Below are 16,160 nucleotides of genomic sequence, written 5' to 3'. Positions count from 1 at the left end.
GGCTCTAATGCCAGAAGATGTGGTCAAGGTGACTAGCACAGCAGGGTTTAAAAGAGGTTTGGACAAGTTCCTGGAGGATATGTGCGTAAAACATTAGCCACCAGGTAAAGTAAAGAAAGCTGTTGCTACCCCTGGCAATGAGTAACAGAAATAGGTCTAACTTATGGGATCTGCCAGCTACTTGAGATACCAGACTGACCTCTGTTGGAGACAAGATGCTGGGCTCTCTAGACCTTGGCATTTTTTAATGTTCTTATTAGAACAATTATGGAAATGTCCAAGTTAGAAGCTCAATGTGCAGAACTGGTGCTGGATGACGAGGGTTGTGTGCCCTCCCCCTCCCCACACCACTACCACCACCCAATCCTTGTGTAGGAGAGGCTGAGAGTACTGTGAACAAATGTAGCTAAGTATGACTCAGGGGGACCTTGCAGAAACCTACCCCACAGAGCCGCAGTTAGGAAAACAGCCTTTCAATTCACTGGCATAGGTGGGAGAGAAGGGCACTTCTCCTCAGGTCCTCACATATCCTGCTGAGAAGGTGCTTCACTACATTTTCTTTTTCAATACAAGCTTTTTAACAAAACAACCAGCTCTGTGGATGTTGCTGTGATGTTCTAATTGCATTCAGAATGGGATTGCAGGCATTCAGCTCGGCCATCTGCAATGCTCCTTTTCATTCTGATAGGCCTTGTTACTTTGTGACAACTGCACCCAGAGCTGCATGTTAAAAATTATTAAATTATAGAACAATCAAATGATAATAACATACGTGTTGGGAGGGGTGGTGGAAAAGCTATTCATTATTTGACTAACTAGGAAATAACTTTTGAATCACACAGACCTGCTTTTCATTATTCTTCCAAACTTGAATTAAGAAATGTGTCTATAGAGCATTATTAATGATAAAACTACAGATTCCTCCTTGTTAAGCTGCATACTTAAGTAGCAACATTCTACTTATCTAGTCAAACAAATCGCACATGCAGGTACACATGCAAAACTGGGAGACTGGGCATGCAAATGGCAAATGAAATTTAATGTGGACAAGTGCAAAGTGATGCACTTAGGGAAGAGTAACCCAAATTATAGCTACAAAATGCAAGGTTCCACATTAGGAGCCACCATTCAGGAAAAGGATCTAGGCATCATCGTTGATAATATGTTCAAATCTTCTGATCAGTGTGCAGCAGCAGCAGCAGTCAAGAAAGCAAATATAATGCTAGGGATTATTAGGAAAGGGATGGAGAATAAAACAGAGAATATCATAATGCCTCTAGATCACTCCATGGTGCAACCACACCTTGTTTATTGTGTGCAGTTCTGGTCACCACATCTCAAAAAAGATATAGCAGAATTTAAAAAAGTACTGAGAGTGGCAACCAAAATGATAAAGTGGATGGAACAATTCCCCTATGAAGAAAGGCTAAAGAGGTTAGGACTCTTCAGCTTAGAAAAGAGATGGCTGAGGGGGGATATGATAGAGGTATATAAATAATGAGTGGAATGGAACGAGTAAACATTAATCAGTTGTTTAATCTTTTGAAAAGTACAAAGACCAGGGGACACACAATGAAGTTACTAGGTGATACACGTAAAACTAATAAGAGAAAACGTGTTTTTACTCAACGCATAAATAAGCTCTAGAATTTGTTTCCAGAGGATGTGGTGAAAGCTATTTGTGTAGCTGCTGTTTAAAAAAGGTTTGGACAAGTTCCTGGAGGAAAAGTTCATTAACCATTATTAAGGTAGAGTTGCAGAAATTCACTGCTTATTCTTGGGATAAGCAGTTTGGAATCTTCCTACTCCTTGGGATCCTGCCAGGTACTTGTGACTTGGATTGGCCACTGTTGAAAACAAGATACTGGGCTTGATGGACCTTTGGTCTGAACCAGTATGGTAATCTTATGTAGGTGAGAATTACAGCACACAGGCATTCTGTTTAGGAGCAGAGTGCTTCTGTGTATAAATGCCATAATGAGCACTAACTTAATTCTCTGAATGTGTCCTTGTTTAACTCTCAGCTGTGAACTTCAAGCAGTACTTTATGCTACATGAACATTATTATTAATTTTTTATTATTAGCTGATGTGAATTTGATACAATTTTACTATTCAAGATCAGGCCCAGATCTCCCCCTCTGTGTAATCCTGGGCACGTCCTTGTATCTCCTCCTCATACTTCAGTTCTAATTCCAGGTCAGCTATTAAATTTCAGTATGAATCTTGGACAAGTCCCTTTATCTCCCTGTGCCACAGACTCTTTGTGACCCTGAGCCTATTGCTTTGTGTCTTTGCTCTTGATGTACACACTAAATGTGTACAGTTTTTGCAGCCTCATTTGGATGCTAGACACCATGGCTGGTACTCTGTAGAGGTCACTGATCAAGGCTGTTGTTAAGCCTGGGCTTATGTTATATTACATGTATTACCATTATTTGTGTTGTCTAGTATCCATTCTTCACTCCCTAAAGGTTTGCAGCCAAATTAGATTATTTCCAGTGCCATAAAACAGTAGGTTGTACCAAGCACAGTCCTTCCTAAAAACATATGATCCTTGCTAAGTATATGATTCAGTTACTGACACCAAGAGACTTTTCTGTGACGTTTGCCTTTCTGAGCTAATCGCCTGTCTTTCCTGTCCTAGGTACTATGCCACAGTGCATCCTCTGAAAAAGCGGATATCGGTGACCACCTGTGCATATGTGCTGGGCGGGATATGGCTGCTGTCCTGTGGGCTTGTCGCTCCTGCCATCGCCCACACCTATCACGTGGAGTTCCAGGAAGAAGGCTTCACCATCTGCGAGGAGTTCTGGATGGGCAAAGAGAAAGAACACTTGGCCTACGCCTACAGCACCCTCATCATCACCTACATTCTTCCCCTTTCTGCCGTTTCCCTCTCCTACATTTGCATCACAGTTAAGCTGAAGAACCGGGTGGTCCCGGGCCACCCTACTCAAAGCCAGGCCGAGTTCGACAGACTAAGGAAACGGAAAATCTTCCGCCTCATCGTCTTGGTGGTGGCAGCGTTTGGCATCTGCTGGCTCCCCATACACGTGTTCAACATCCTCAGGGACATAGACATTAACCTGATTAATAAGCACTATTTCCTGCTGATACAGCTCCTGTGCCACTGGTTTGCCATGAGCTCATCCTGCTGCAACCCCTTCCTCTATGCCTGGCTGCACGACCGCTTCCGCAGTGAGCTGAAGAAAATGTTCACCCTCAGGCAGAAAATCATTCCCGCCAACAACTGCGTGGCAGCAAGCGTCATGCTCTGAGACACTTGGGGGGACCCGGCTGTTCTTTGCCTGAGAACTAGGGTTTGGTCCTGTGGAAATGTGCAAATGCTGGTATCTACGTCATTAGTGAGCTGCCCAAGGAGATCTTGTACTGGCCCGCTAATATTATTAAAGAACAAACTGTGCAAAGTAATTACGTTTCAGAATCTCATATTTATCTCTTCTCTAGTCAGTAGTTTGGCTCCGGGCCGGCTTCACTTTCTCTGCTGTGCCCCTGCCGGTCCCCTTGTCTCATGCAGGCACACAGACATGCATGGCTTTCCTCTCCACACTGCCCTTTCTGACAGGAAAGCACTTGTCTTGTCTTTGTCTCTGCGTTGGACCTCTTTCCCATAGGCATTTTCCAGAAAGCCCTCCAAACTCATCTCCTCATCCGGGCCTTCTCAGGGATTTTCATAACATCTCTCCTTTCCCTTTTCTTGCATACAATGGAGGAAGTGCATGCAAATCTGTCTCTTGCATATTCATTGTAGATATCCTGAAAACCTGGTCTGTTTGTGGCTCTTGAGGACTGGAGTTAGCCACCCCTGAGATAGAGCTTCTCTTCCAGGTACTATTGGCCAATGCACTTTATTGTCAAGCCCCTTGCTTTAACAGGCACACCATTGGTTTAGGGAGTGTTAAGGCTTTTCGGTGTGCACTGTTACCAGTCAGAATGTCCCAGTCCTGACAAAACACCAATGACCAAGCAAAGGACTTCAGCGGCAACCTCTCCAACTATGCCATCTCTATTTTCAGGCCACTCTGTGGGTATCCATAGGCAGAAAATGGGGGTTGGGGTTTTTCACCCCTTGGACATCAGAGCAACTGAGAGTCCCACGTTTTGGGCACCTTCACAATTTGGCACCTTAGGCCATGTGCCTACGTTGCCTGTGTCTAAATCCAGCCCTGTCTGAAAGCTGGTTTCTCTTTTGAAAGGTCACAGACACACACACAGGATGATCATGATCTCCTCATTAGGTGTTCTTTCTTTACTTTGTAAATGAATACATAACAGATCCTGTAAAGAATAATAATAATCACTGATGAGTGCATATAAACTCCAGATGTGAGCCTCAAGGAAGCAGATCTTTCCCTGTAATTGAATACAGTAATTATATAAGCCATGCAGATGGAGAGGGGCATCCTGATTAGGGTGACATACTTTGCCACTCTGAATCCCTCCTAACAGTATTCAATTGTATCAGCTTAAGCCACACTTATTTTAATTAGTCTAAAATGTATTTTCTTATTGAGGAGGAAAAAACAAACATGTTAAAGGGCCCATGCACTGAAGGTTTTCTCCCATTTTTTGTTTACAGGAAAAATGCTTCATCCATAAGGCTCTTAGTGCTGGGAATAATTGCTAAAAAAAATAAAATGTCTGTGTGATTCCAGGGAAAAGAGCTAAAAGATAAGGCAAAACATAGGAAAAGTCAAGAGAGGATCCTGCTCATGCTGACTTATAGAACACTTCTGAATGCCACCACATTTGTAACAGCTTTCACTGTGGTGTGCTCGTTACGTCTACGACCCTGTGGCAACCAAAGTCCTCTTACTTCAAAATTGCTTTCTGTATTGGTTTCCATCCAGCTCTCTGCCTAAATGCATTTCCTGTTGAGTTTCAAATAAGGATGGGTGACTAGAGTTGAAATGAATGCAAAATGGGGAGGGGGGGAGAGTAATTAAAGTGATTCGGAGAGGATTAAAGTAATTTGGTAATTAAAGTGATGAGGAGTGATGAGGAGTAGCCTAGTGGTTAGAGCAGTGGGCTACGAACTACGAGACCAGTGTTCAAGTCCCACTGTTGCTCCTTGTGACCTTGGGCAAGTCACTTCACCCTCCATTGCCTCAGGTACAAACTTACAGGCCGATACAGTAAGGAGCGGTAGGAAGAGCTGCGTTAGTGCCGGGCGCACCCGCTGTTGCCGCACGCACCTACCGCTCGATACTGTATTTAAATAGCTTGCAAATGCAAGCCATGTCCGTGAAGCGTTAGGCCCGCGCAACCCATTTTACTGTATAGAGCGCTATACAGTATCCTGGGTGCGCTGGCCTAAAGCTTCACGGACACACTGGTATCTGTCATTTCAAATGTCATTTCAAATGACTTTTTTTTTTTTTAATTTATTCTTTATTAAATTTTTAATGATTTACATCATGAAAACATAACCAAATATGTAACACAGTACAAAGACCATAGTACATATTTACATAATATGGGGGAGATAATCAACTATTTGTCAGGAAAGTTGTACCAAATTAGAGCCCCCAATATCAAATGAGGCTCTCTTTGGACAATCAAACATAAACTGAGACTGGAGTAATTATTTTTACCTAAGGGCCATTTACCATTAATTTCCAATTTCACTTACTGTTTTATCCATTAAGAATGTTTCTAAGTGAATTGGATCGGTAAAGCCAAATTTTTTCCCTTTAAAATTAATATAACACATACAGGGAAATTTTAAAAAGAAAGATGCGCCTAGAGCCACCACGCGTTGTTTTAAAGCTAAAAAGGTTTTCCTTCTTGCCTGGGTGGCTCTTGCTACATCAACCTTCTTGGAGGAGTCCCTGGACCTAATCGAGAATAGGGCAACCCTTTTTATTACTTTCGTTGCAGAACAAGATAAGGATAAATTGTTCAGGAAGTTCTTTTTGTATAAGGATGTTTCTTTTTGTGGATCTAAAGTCCAAGTATTTCAAATGACATTTGAAATGACACCTGGTACCTGTCATTTGAAATGACAGGTACCAGGAAATGGACGGTTCTCCTACGCTCGGGATTGCCAGTCCTCTCTCCCCTTCTCCCGAAGCAAGGCGCAGGGAGGGGGGAGAGAGGACTGGTGAAACGACATGTAAAGTGTAAAGCAACGAAGCGACTTACTTTTCTTGCAGCTTCCCTCCAGAGACGGACATCGGCGGAGGCGGACCGCGGCTCCCCTGCCTCCCGGGGGGGCAGCCGGCGGCGAAAGCGGCCCCGCCGGCGAAGATGGATGCCTGCACGAGCGAAAGCAGCCCCTGTGCGTGCAATTGGGCCGCTCAAGACGTGACGTCACATGCAGTGACGCCAAACGATGTGACGTCACGCCTTGAGCGGCCCAATTGCACGCACAGGGGCCGCTTTCGCCCGTGCAGGCATCCATCTTCGCCAGCAGCTGCCTCCGGGAGGCAGGGGAGCCGCGGTCCGTCTCCACCGATGTCCATCTCCGGAGGAGGGCTGCAAGAAAAGTAAGTCGCTTTGTTGCTACTTTTTTTTTCGCTTTTTTGCTTTTTTTTTCGCTTTTTCGATTTTTTACGCTTTCGTTGCTTCGGAAGGAGGGGAGAGAGGACTGGGGCTGCCCCGGAGACCAGCACCCATGGACGCGGCCAGGGCAGGTGAGCGGGAGCTGGGGGAAAGTTTGCCGCCTACCCTTACCCCTGCCTCTAACGCAGGGGTAAGGGTAGGCGGTAAGTTAGCAGGTTAAATGCACAGCAAAACTGCAGGGTAAAAAAGCGATAGTCCGGACGCGCGTTACTGTATGGGAGGGAATAGCTAATTCGATCGTTTACATGTAATATACATGCCGCGAGCGGAAGGGGTTACCCGGTGATTTAAAGAGGCGGTAAGAATGGGTTAAAGGGGATAGTGTATCGCAGGTTGGACTAACGCGGCCGAAAAGTGAGTAGAAAGCGGGTTAGGAGCAGGGTAACGCGGCCGCACTTTACTGTATTGACCTGTTAGATTATAAGCCCTCTGGGGATAGGGAAATACCTACAGTACCTGAATGTAATCCACTTTGAAGTGCTGAAAAAAAGTGTGAAAAGTGGAATATAAACCTAAATAAATAAAATAAATAATTCATATTAACTCAGGAATTGGTTAGGGACAAATCTGTCTGAAACTCACCTAGAATCTCCTGATCTGCATACGTTTGAATTTTTAAACTGTTTTCCAGTAGTTTGATTCTGTAAAAGTTTGCAGAAATCCAAATGGAGCAGAGCATATCTGAACTAAAAACACAAATCTATCAGAATCTCAGTATAAGGCTCCAAGGGGACAGACTCAGATGCAACATCAGGAAATGTTTATTCCTGGAATGGGTGGTGGCTGCATGGTATGGCCTCCTGGAGGAGGTGATGGAGACAAAAACAATAACAGAATTCAAGAAAGCCTGGGACAAGCACAGAGAATTCCTGGTTAGAAAGGAGAAAGCCGAAGATCAGAAGGGGGTCTATGGCAATAAAGCGGGAAGTTGGGCAGACTAGATGGACTTTGAGGTCCTTATCTGCTGTCATATGAACTAGAAGGCTGGGAGAAAACGAGAGATGTGGGCCAAACTAAAAGAAGCAATTACTGATGCGACTAATATATATCAGGCCGATACAGTAAAACCCGTGGGAGAGCCGGCGCTCCGAGGCGAGCGCCGGCTCTCCCAACACGCACACAGGCCACTCTCCTGTGCGCGTGATTTAGTATGCAAATGAGGGCCCGCGGTAAAAAGAGCGGCGGCTGTCAGAGAGTTTGACAGCTGACACTCAATTTTGCCAGTGTCGGTTCTTAAACCTGCTGACAGCCACGGGTTCGGAAAACAGACGCCAGCATAATTGAGCATCCGTCTTCTGACCCGCGGGCCGTGGGACAATTTAAAAAAAAACTTTTTTTTTAATTTTTCATTTTTTTTAAATTTTGGGGCCTCCGACTTAATATCGCTATGATATTAAGTCGGAGGGTATACAGAAAAGCAGCTTTTTCTGCTTTTCTGTACACTTCCCCGGTGCCGGCAAAAATTAATGCCAGCCTTTGGGCAGGCGTTAATTTTTGAAGGTAAAATGTGCGGCTTCACTGCACATTTTGCTTTCTGGATCGCGCGGGAATAACTAATAGGGCCATCAACATGCATTTGCATGTTGCAGGCCCTATTAGTTTCGGGGGGGGGGTTTGGATGCGCATTTTCGACGCATTATTACCCGTTACTGAATAAGGGGCAAAGCTAGCGTGTCGAAAATGTGTGTCCAAACGCAGGCTAACAGTGCGCTCCACCGGCGCACACTGTACTATATCGGCCTGATTGATAGAAAATTAAAGAAAAGCAAGAAAAGAATGAAACCTATCTGGTTCACAAAGGAGGTGGCTGACAAAATAAAAGATAAAAGAACAGCATTTAAGAAATATAAAGGATCCCAAAGGGAGGATCCAAGGTAGAATATCTGATAAAACTGAGGGAGATGAAGAAAGAAATCAAGAAAGCGAAAAGTCAAGCAGAAGAAAAGATTGCCAAAGAGGTAAAGCGAGGTGACAAAACATTTTTCAGATACATCAGTGAAAGGAGAAAGTCCAAAGTGGTTTAGTGAAATTAAAAGGTGAAAAGGATCAATGGGTGGAAACAGATGAAGAAATGGCAGAAATATTAAATTAATACTTCAGTTCGGTGTTCACTCAAGAAGACCCCGGAGAAGGATCGTCGCTAGTAAACAAGAAACCGGAGGGAAGTGGAATGGATGAAACTCCGTTCACGGAAGAGAATGTATGGGAAGAGCTAGGAAAACTGAAAGTGGACAAAGCCATGGGGCCTGAAGAGGTTCAACCCAGGATACTGAGCTCAGAGATGTGCTGGCGGCTCCACTGCGTGACCTGTTCAATAGATCCCTGGAAACGAGAGTGGTGCCGAGTGACTGGAGAAGAGCGGCGGTGGTCCCTCTTCACAAAAGTGGGAGCAGAGAGGAGGCTGGAAACTACAGGCCAGTTAGCCTCACCTCTGTGGTGGGAAAAATATTGGAATTGCTGCTGAAAGGAAGAATAGTGAACTATCTACAGTTGGGAGAATTGCTGGACCAGAGGCAGCATGGATTCACCAGGGGAAGGTCCTGTCAGACGAATATGATCGACTTTTTTGATTGGGTGACTAAAGAATGGGATCAAGGAAGAGTGCTCGATGTCATCTACTTAGATTTTAGCAAAGCTTTTGATACGGTCCCAGCACAGGAGGCTTGTGAATAAAATGAGAAGCTTGGGAGTGAGTGCCATGGTGGTGGCCTGGATAGCAAACTGGTTGAAGGACAGAAGACAATGTGTGATGGTAAATGGAACTTACTCGGAAGAGAGAGCAGTGATGAGTGGAGTGCCGTACGGCTCGGAGTAGGGACCGGTCCTGTTCAATATCTTTCTCAGTTGTCTGTATTCCTTTCTCAGTTGTCTGTAAACCGACATGATGTTTTTTTACGAATGCCGGTATATAAAAGTTATAAATAAATAAATAAATAAAAAATAAATATCTTTGTGAGCGACATCACAGACGGGATAGAAGGTAAGGTTTGTCTGTTTGTGGATGACACGCCAGAAGGAGTGGAGAGAATGAGAAGGGACTTAAGGAAGCTGGAAGACTGGTCAAAGATATGGCAGCTGAGATTCAATGTCAAGAAGTGCAGAGTCATGCATATGGGGTGTGCAAATCTGAAAGAAATGTATTTGATGGGGGGTGAAGGGCTGATGTGCATGGAGCAGGAGAGAGACCTTGGGGTGATAGTGTCTAACGATCTGAAGTCAGCAAAACAATGTGACAAGGTGATAGCTAAAGCCAGAAGAATGCTGGGCTGCATAGAGAGAGGAATATCGAGTAAGAAAAGGGAAGTGATTATCCCCTTGTACAGGTCCTTGGTGAGGCCTCACCTGGAGTACTGTGCTCAGTTCTGGAGACCATATCTCCGAAGGGACATAGACAGGATGGAGGCAGTCCAGAGAAGGGCGACCAAAAAGGTGGATGGTCTTCATCGAATGACTTATGAGGAGAGATTGAAGAACCTAAATATGTATACCCTGGAGGAAAGGAGGAGAAGGAGTGATATGATACAGACTTTCAGATACTTGAAAGGTTTTAATGATCCAAAGTCAACGACAAACCTTTTCCATCAGAAAAAAATCAGCAGAACCAGGGGTCACGATTTAAAACTCCAGGGAGGAAGACTCAGAACCAATGTCAGGAATTATTTCTTCACAGAGAGGGTGGTGGACGCCTGGAACGCCCTTCCGGAGGAAGTGGTAAACACCAAAACTGTGAAGGATTTCAAAGGGGTGTGGAATAAACATTGTGGATCCATAAAATCTAGAGGATGTGAATGAGAAGAGGCATGGGGGTGGCTTGTGGGAATGATGGCTACAACCTGGTGATTAATAACTTTATTCAATAAACATACACACGGTTAATGCGACTCCAACATTGCTCTATGCTTCAATGGCAAGAGGAAATGTGGAAAAAAGGATTTGCATTCACAAATAAGCAGGGGAGTAGCTTGCTTGTTCCGCGGTTACTACCCCAAACCAAATAAGCCTGATACTTCTCTTGGAATACATATCCAACGCAGCTCTCTGCTTCAACGGCGGGGGGGAATGAAGATAAGAGAATTTACATTGACAACAACCAACAAGGACTGAATTGCATAGTCTGGGTAAACAAATAGGAGTGGGAGTAGCTTGCTTGTTGTGGCGGTTACTACCCCAAATCAATTAAGCCTGATTCTTCACTTGGAATACATATCCAGTGCAGCTCACGGCTTCAAGGGGAGGGGGATGAAGAAAAGAGGATTTATATTCAGACAACAACCAACAAGGTCTGAATTGCACAGGCTGGATAAAAAATAAGAGTGGGAGTAGCTTGCTTACTATGGTGGTTACTACCCCAAATCAATTAAGCCTGATACTTCATTTAGAATACATATCCAGCGTAGCTCACTTGGAATACATATCCAGTGCAGCTCACTGCTTCAACGGCAGGGGGAATGAAGAAAAGAGGTTTTATATTCCGACAACAACCAACAAGGACTGAATTGCACAGGCTGGGTAAACAAATAGGAGTGGGAGGAGCTTGCTTATTGCAGCAGTTAATACCCCTAACCAATTAAGCTGGATACTTTACTTTGATGCAGCTCCAGCACTGCTCTCTGATCAATGGCAGGGGGGAAGGAAATTAGAACCAAAAAGTTACCAATAAGAGCCAAGAGTAGCAGATAAGTATGAGAAAAATAAGAGTGAAAGCTTGCTGGGCAGTCTGAATGGGCCATTTGGTCTTCTTCTGCCATCATTTCTATGTGTTTCTATATGTGTTTCTGTGAGGCCTGAACTAGATCATAGGTGACTCCGGTTCTCTGTGCACGTGTCAGATATGCAAAGATCTGAATCTGGATGAAAAGTGGGGCACAGTAGGATCAGCCATCCTTATTTGCAATGCATTTGAGGTGAGCTGCCCATTGTCTGCCTCACTGTATGATGCATCTCAAATTATCTTTGAAGCACAAAAGGAAATGTACAAACTCATGAGCGAAAATTAATAAACAAGTTTTACAACTCTGACTGGAACACATTTCAAGCTCATTTTAGGAAAAGAAAAACGAGGCTTTCACTGTGTGTTGTCTGGGGACTTGTGAAGTAACCCCCACCCCACCATGGGCAGAAGTTTGCTTTCTTGCTCTTCACTGCATACAAAAGGCAGCCTGAGAAGTTCGGATCTGCTGATCTCTACCGCAAACTGCCCATGCTCAGCTCTTACAGTTCCAAGCTTACCAAACCTTTGCAGGGGCACCTTGGAGCCTTTGAGAGCAGATCTAATTTTCAGGATAACTGAAATATAGGCTTAAACCTGATTTGTAGATCTGAGGTGTGCAGAAACAGCTCATGGATATTCTTTGTACTTATCATATAACCCAGACCAGACTGAGACAATATCAAAGAGTAAAACAACAAAACACAATGAGTGCATGAAAATACCCCTAGGACCCAGCAGGTGGTGCTAATGGTCAGCAAAAACTATTAAATTAAAACGCAATTGCCTTAGTATCCTGGGTTGATGGGGGTCCCTCTGTTCCTTATTAGGTAACCATAATTGTTCTTAAGTTGGGCTTATAGACTATAAATGACACATCCCATATGATTATGAAATACAGATCTATCTTCTGATTCAAGTGGTCAATACCTTTAAAAACCAAACTTTCATTCACGTTTCTGTAACCAAACGTGGAACAGTCCAGCCCACTCACACCTATGCACTTCTTTATATAGTGAAAAACAGTCCTCTTACACAGTCTTTCTCATCATTATCCTGAGCACATTGGCAGATCCTCCCCACAAATATTTTGGGGGGGTTTTCTCCAAATAAATATTCTTCTTACTACTTACTCTCAACTATACTGGAGAGTAAGTAGTTAAAATCATCATGCTATGAGCAGAATACTATGCTGCTCTGTATGACTACAGAAATATAGAACAGAACTATATGCATTTTAATCAAAACAGAGATATATGATTCAAGGTAGCAATTTCTAAGGTAAGATCACATCATCTGATTTAAGAGTTTCCACTTATTTAGATTCAGAGCCCACAACTAGCAGTGATTCCCAGGGATAGCCTGACATCACAGAATTCAATGAATAGCTGGCTGAGATCTAAAATATTTCTGCGCACAGTGCAATACTGTGAAATAACCCTTTCTAAATATGTTTCACCATAAAGAAAAGTAATTTACATTTGAACATATGTTTTAGTACAGGTGACAAACTGCAGTGTGCAGGAGAGTCACAGGTAAGAACACTATTTACAAAACCAGTCAGCAAACACGACACACCCTTCTTTGCAGTTCGGAAATCAAACATTACAGCATGCCTAGTTGTAGATGTTTTTCCACCAGACTTACTTTTTTTTTTCTGTCTTTCGTGTCCATGAACTATTTGCTTCATTTCTCTTTTCAGAATTTACCTGATCTCACTTATCTACACATTTACTGCTTTAAATTGTTATGATTAGTGTGTATGTGGACCCGTGGCCCGAGGTGCAAGTTGATACAGCCTGTGGGGAGGAGCCCCACAGGTCCGCACCGTCAGGAGGCGAGGTGTTGGAGTGTAGGGAAGCTCTGTGCACAGTCGAGGGGAGAGCCCCAGAGACCAGGAGATGACCTCCGTAGGGTAGCAGTCTGTAGATGACAGTTGGAGTGACTGAAGAGAGAGGGCGCCAGGCAGATCACGGGATGATGGGCGCCCGAACAGCCAAGCAGGATATTCTCCGATGGTGCAGCCCGAGGGGCGGAGCCACAGCACAGTTGGCGTAGAGGGAGAGTGTAGGTGAACCCCCCGGGGAGGAGAGCCCAAGTCCAGTAGCTCACATAAACAGGTACCTGGAGATCGCAGGGTAGCTGGCTGAGTAATGGAGAAACAGGCCCGTGGAGCAGGGCAGCTGTCAATCGTAGAATCACAAGGAGCAAGCCCCGAGGAGCGGGAAGCTCAGGGTGGTCTTGGAGTAGGTGAGCGCAGCCCGAGGAGCGGGAAGGCGCAAACAGTCTTTGAAGGATACGGCGCAACCCCGAGGAGCGGGGAAGGCCAGCTGCGAACTCACAAGTCGCTCAGTAGTTCCCAAGGAGAGCCGAATTAGAGCAGGAAGCCAGATGGAACCCAAGAGGTGCGGGGTCAGCCCAAGGAGTGGGGTAGGTCAGGGAACAGGTTCCCGTAGAGTGCACATTGACCCCAGAGGTGCAGGTGCCAGACAGATACAAGCAGGAGTGGCGTCTCAGGAACAAGTCAGGCGTAGGACTCGTACAGAACTTGTTGCCAAGTCGGCTTGCTGGGGGCGAAGCAGGAGCTTAAATACCGGAGTCCAATGACATCATCAACAGGGTACGCCCCCGAGGTTCCTGCCGAAGTGTCTTCAAAGGTGGGACTTGTGACGCGCGCGCCTAGGAGGACCCGACATTGGAGCCAGAAGTAATGGCATCCATGCCTCCGCGAGGAGGCCCGCGGAACACGGCGATGCAGAGAGGCCCGTGCTGCAAGGAGACCTGGGGAGGGTAGGAAAGCAGAACAAGCTGTGAGTACTCACGGTCGCAGCCGTCTGCGACCGACAGGCAGAACATAAATGCTGCCAGAGCCATAACTATACATCCCAAATCTGATCCCCAGGCCGTTTTCACCCTCTCCTCTTACTTTCCCACCAGCCTGGTTGGTAGGAGAAGTGCACTCTTTCTGGCTTCATCTACTACCAGCCCATACTTGCATTCAGTTAATTTTCTGCCTCCAAACAATTTTTTACCTTGGGCAGTTGCCACCCCTAATTACTGCCCTGCATACTACACTGTCACATATGGAATAATTATAATATTGCATCCGGACTACCAAAATGGTGCAGGTTCTGACTCAAAAACCCAATGAAATGAGACTTAAGGACCTAAATATGTACAATAGACTAGAAGACTTATGAGAGAGGGAAGATATGATAGAGGCATTCAAATACCTCAAAAGTATGAATAATGCCCAAGAAACATTTTTCAGTGCAAAGGAAATTGTAGAAGAAGAAGTTATGATAGGAGGTTTGAATGGATTAGCCTCAGGAGAAACACTAGAAAATGTTTTTTCATAGAATAGAATCCCAGGGAGAAGTGGTGAGGAAAAAGCAATAACAGAATTCAAGAAAACTTGGGATAAGGATTCTTAGTTGCAAAGAAGTGAAGGGAAAACCTGAGATCAACTGGGGTCTCTATCATTGTAACAGGAACTAAACTAGGTGGAGACTAGATGGACCATTGCACACTGGCTGGGAATCACTGCCATAAATAACTGCTTCACAGATCAACCGGTCCTAAAACTGATGATGGGGGAAGGGGCCTAATTTAGATTTAGCTCTCAGTGGAATGCAGGATCTGGTGTAAGGTGTAATAGTAATGGATTCACTTAGCAATAGTGATTATAATGTAGTAATATTTGAGATAATCACTGGAGGAAGAATAATGAATAAAACTACAGCAGTAACATATAATTTAAAAAAGGGAGATTATGATAACATGAGGAAACCAGTTAGAAAAAATCTAAATAGAGCAATTAAAGGGTTAAAAGTATATATGAGGTGTGAAGATTGTTTAAAAATATCATATTGGAAGCCCACATAAAATATATTCCACAGGTTAAAAACAGATGAAAGAACAAGCATCTGCCTGCATGCCAAAGCTGTTGTGAAAAAGGCTATTAAATTAAAAAAGACACCCTTTAACAAATGGAAAACAGGAACTGATAGGAAATATAGAAAGGCACATAAGAACTGGCAAATTAGATGTAAAACATTAATAAAGCAGGCCAAGCAATAATTTGATGAGAGACTTACTAGAGAGGCAAAAGCAAATAATAAAGACTTTTCAAATACATTAAAAACAAGAAACCTGAGAGGGAATCAGTTGGGCCATTAGATGACTGGGGAATAAGGCCATAGCAAAAAAACTAAATTAATTCTTTGCTTCAGCCTTTACTATAGAAAATGTCGGGGAGATACCCATGCCAGAACCATTCTTTGTAGGTGATGATTCAGAGGAACTGGAAATCAGTGTGAGTCTTGAAGATCTGCTACAGCAAATTGACAAAATAAATAGTAGAAAATCACCTGGACCTGATGAAATTCAAATATGAAAATTTGGATTTGCTTTTTACCTGAGTACTGGAGGATATCCAATTTTCAAAAAGAGTTCTGGTGTATCACCTATGGTGCTGTGAGAAACATTTAAGGTGGTGTTCAGTGGTAGGATCATTTGTTTTGCCAGCCACCTTCACAAACAGCAATTGTTATGGGACCGGGCTGTGCCCTGGTCCCTCCTCTTACCTCCGGGCCGGCCCGGCCTGCACGGATGCCTCTTAGGCCACGCAGGCCTGATTCACGGCCTGCCGTGGCTCTCCCTGTGCAAGGGAGATGCCACCAGCCCGACGCACTTGGCCACACCCCTTAGGCGCACCCGCGCCCAGGGGGCTGGATTCTTAAAGGAACCAGCGCAGGAAGACAAGAGGGGACACCCCGGATGACGTCAGATGCTGTAGGGTATTTTAACCCTGCAGCTCCAACAGAACAGGGCCTTGCAACGAGGTTCCTCAGTTCCCCTGAGTG

At 44.5% G+C, this 16,160-nt stretch overlaps 1 protein-coding gene across 2 annotated transcripts in view; it reads left to right on the top strand.

The window, feature by feature from the left end:
- The window catches only part of PRLHR (prolactin releasing hormone receptor), a 36,420-nt gene extending 33,011 nt beyond the window's left edge, over nt 1-3,409 (top strand). The window contains exon 2 of one of the 2 annotated variants that reach the window (XR_003856782.1): nt 2,647-2,758. Coding sequence is in view for 1 of the 2 variants with exons in the window: in XM_029601771.1 (XP_029457631.1) it covers nt 2,647-3,280 (634 nt within the window). In the remaining variant the exon portion in view is untranslated. Of the gene's footprint in view, nt 1-2,646 lie in introns of both variants that reach the window. The other variant, XM_029601771.1, reaches the window with a different exon arrangement.
- The last annotated feature ends 12,751 nt before the right edge of the window (nt 3,410-16,160 follow it).

The sequence above is a fragment of the Rhinatrema bivittatum genome, chromosome 5, assembly GCF_901001135.1.
Source record: "Rhinatrema bivittatum chromosome 5, aRhiBiv1.1, whole genome shotgun sequence".
Classification (NCBI taxonomy): domain Eukaryota; kingdom Metazoa; phylum Chordata; class Amphibia; order Gymnophiona; family Rhinatrematidae; genus Rhinatrema; species Rhinatrema bivittatum.
The sequence above is the reverse complement of the archived record's forward strand: the minus strand, read 5'-3'. Positions and strand labels throughout refer to the sequence as shown.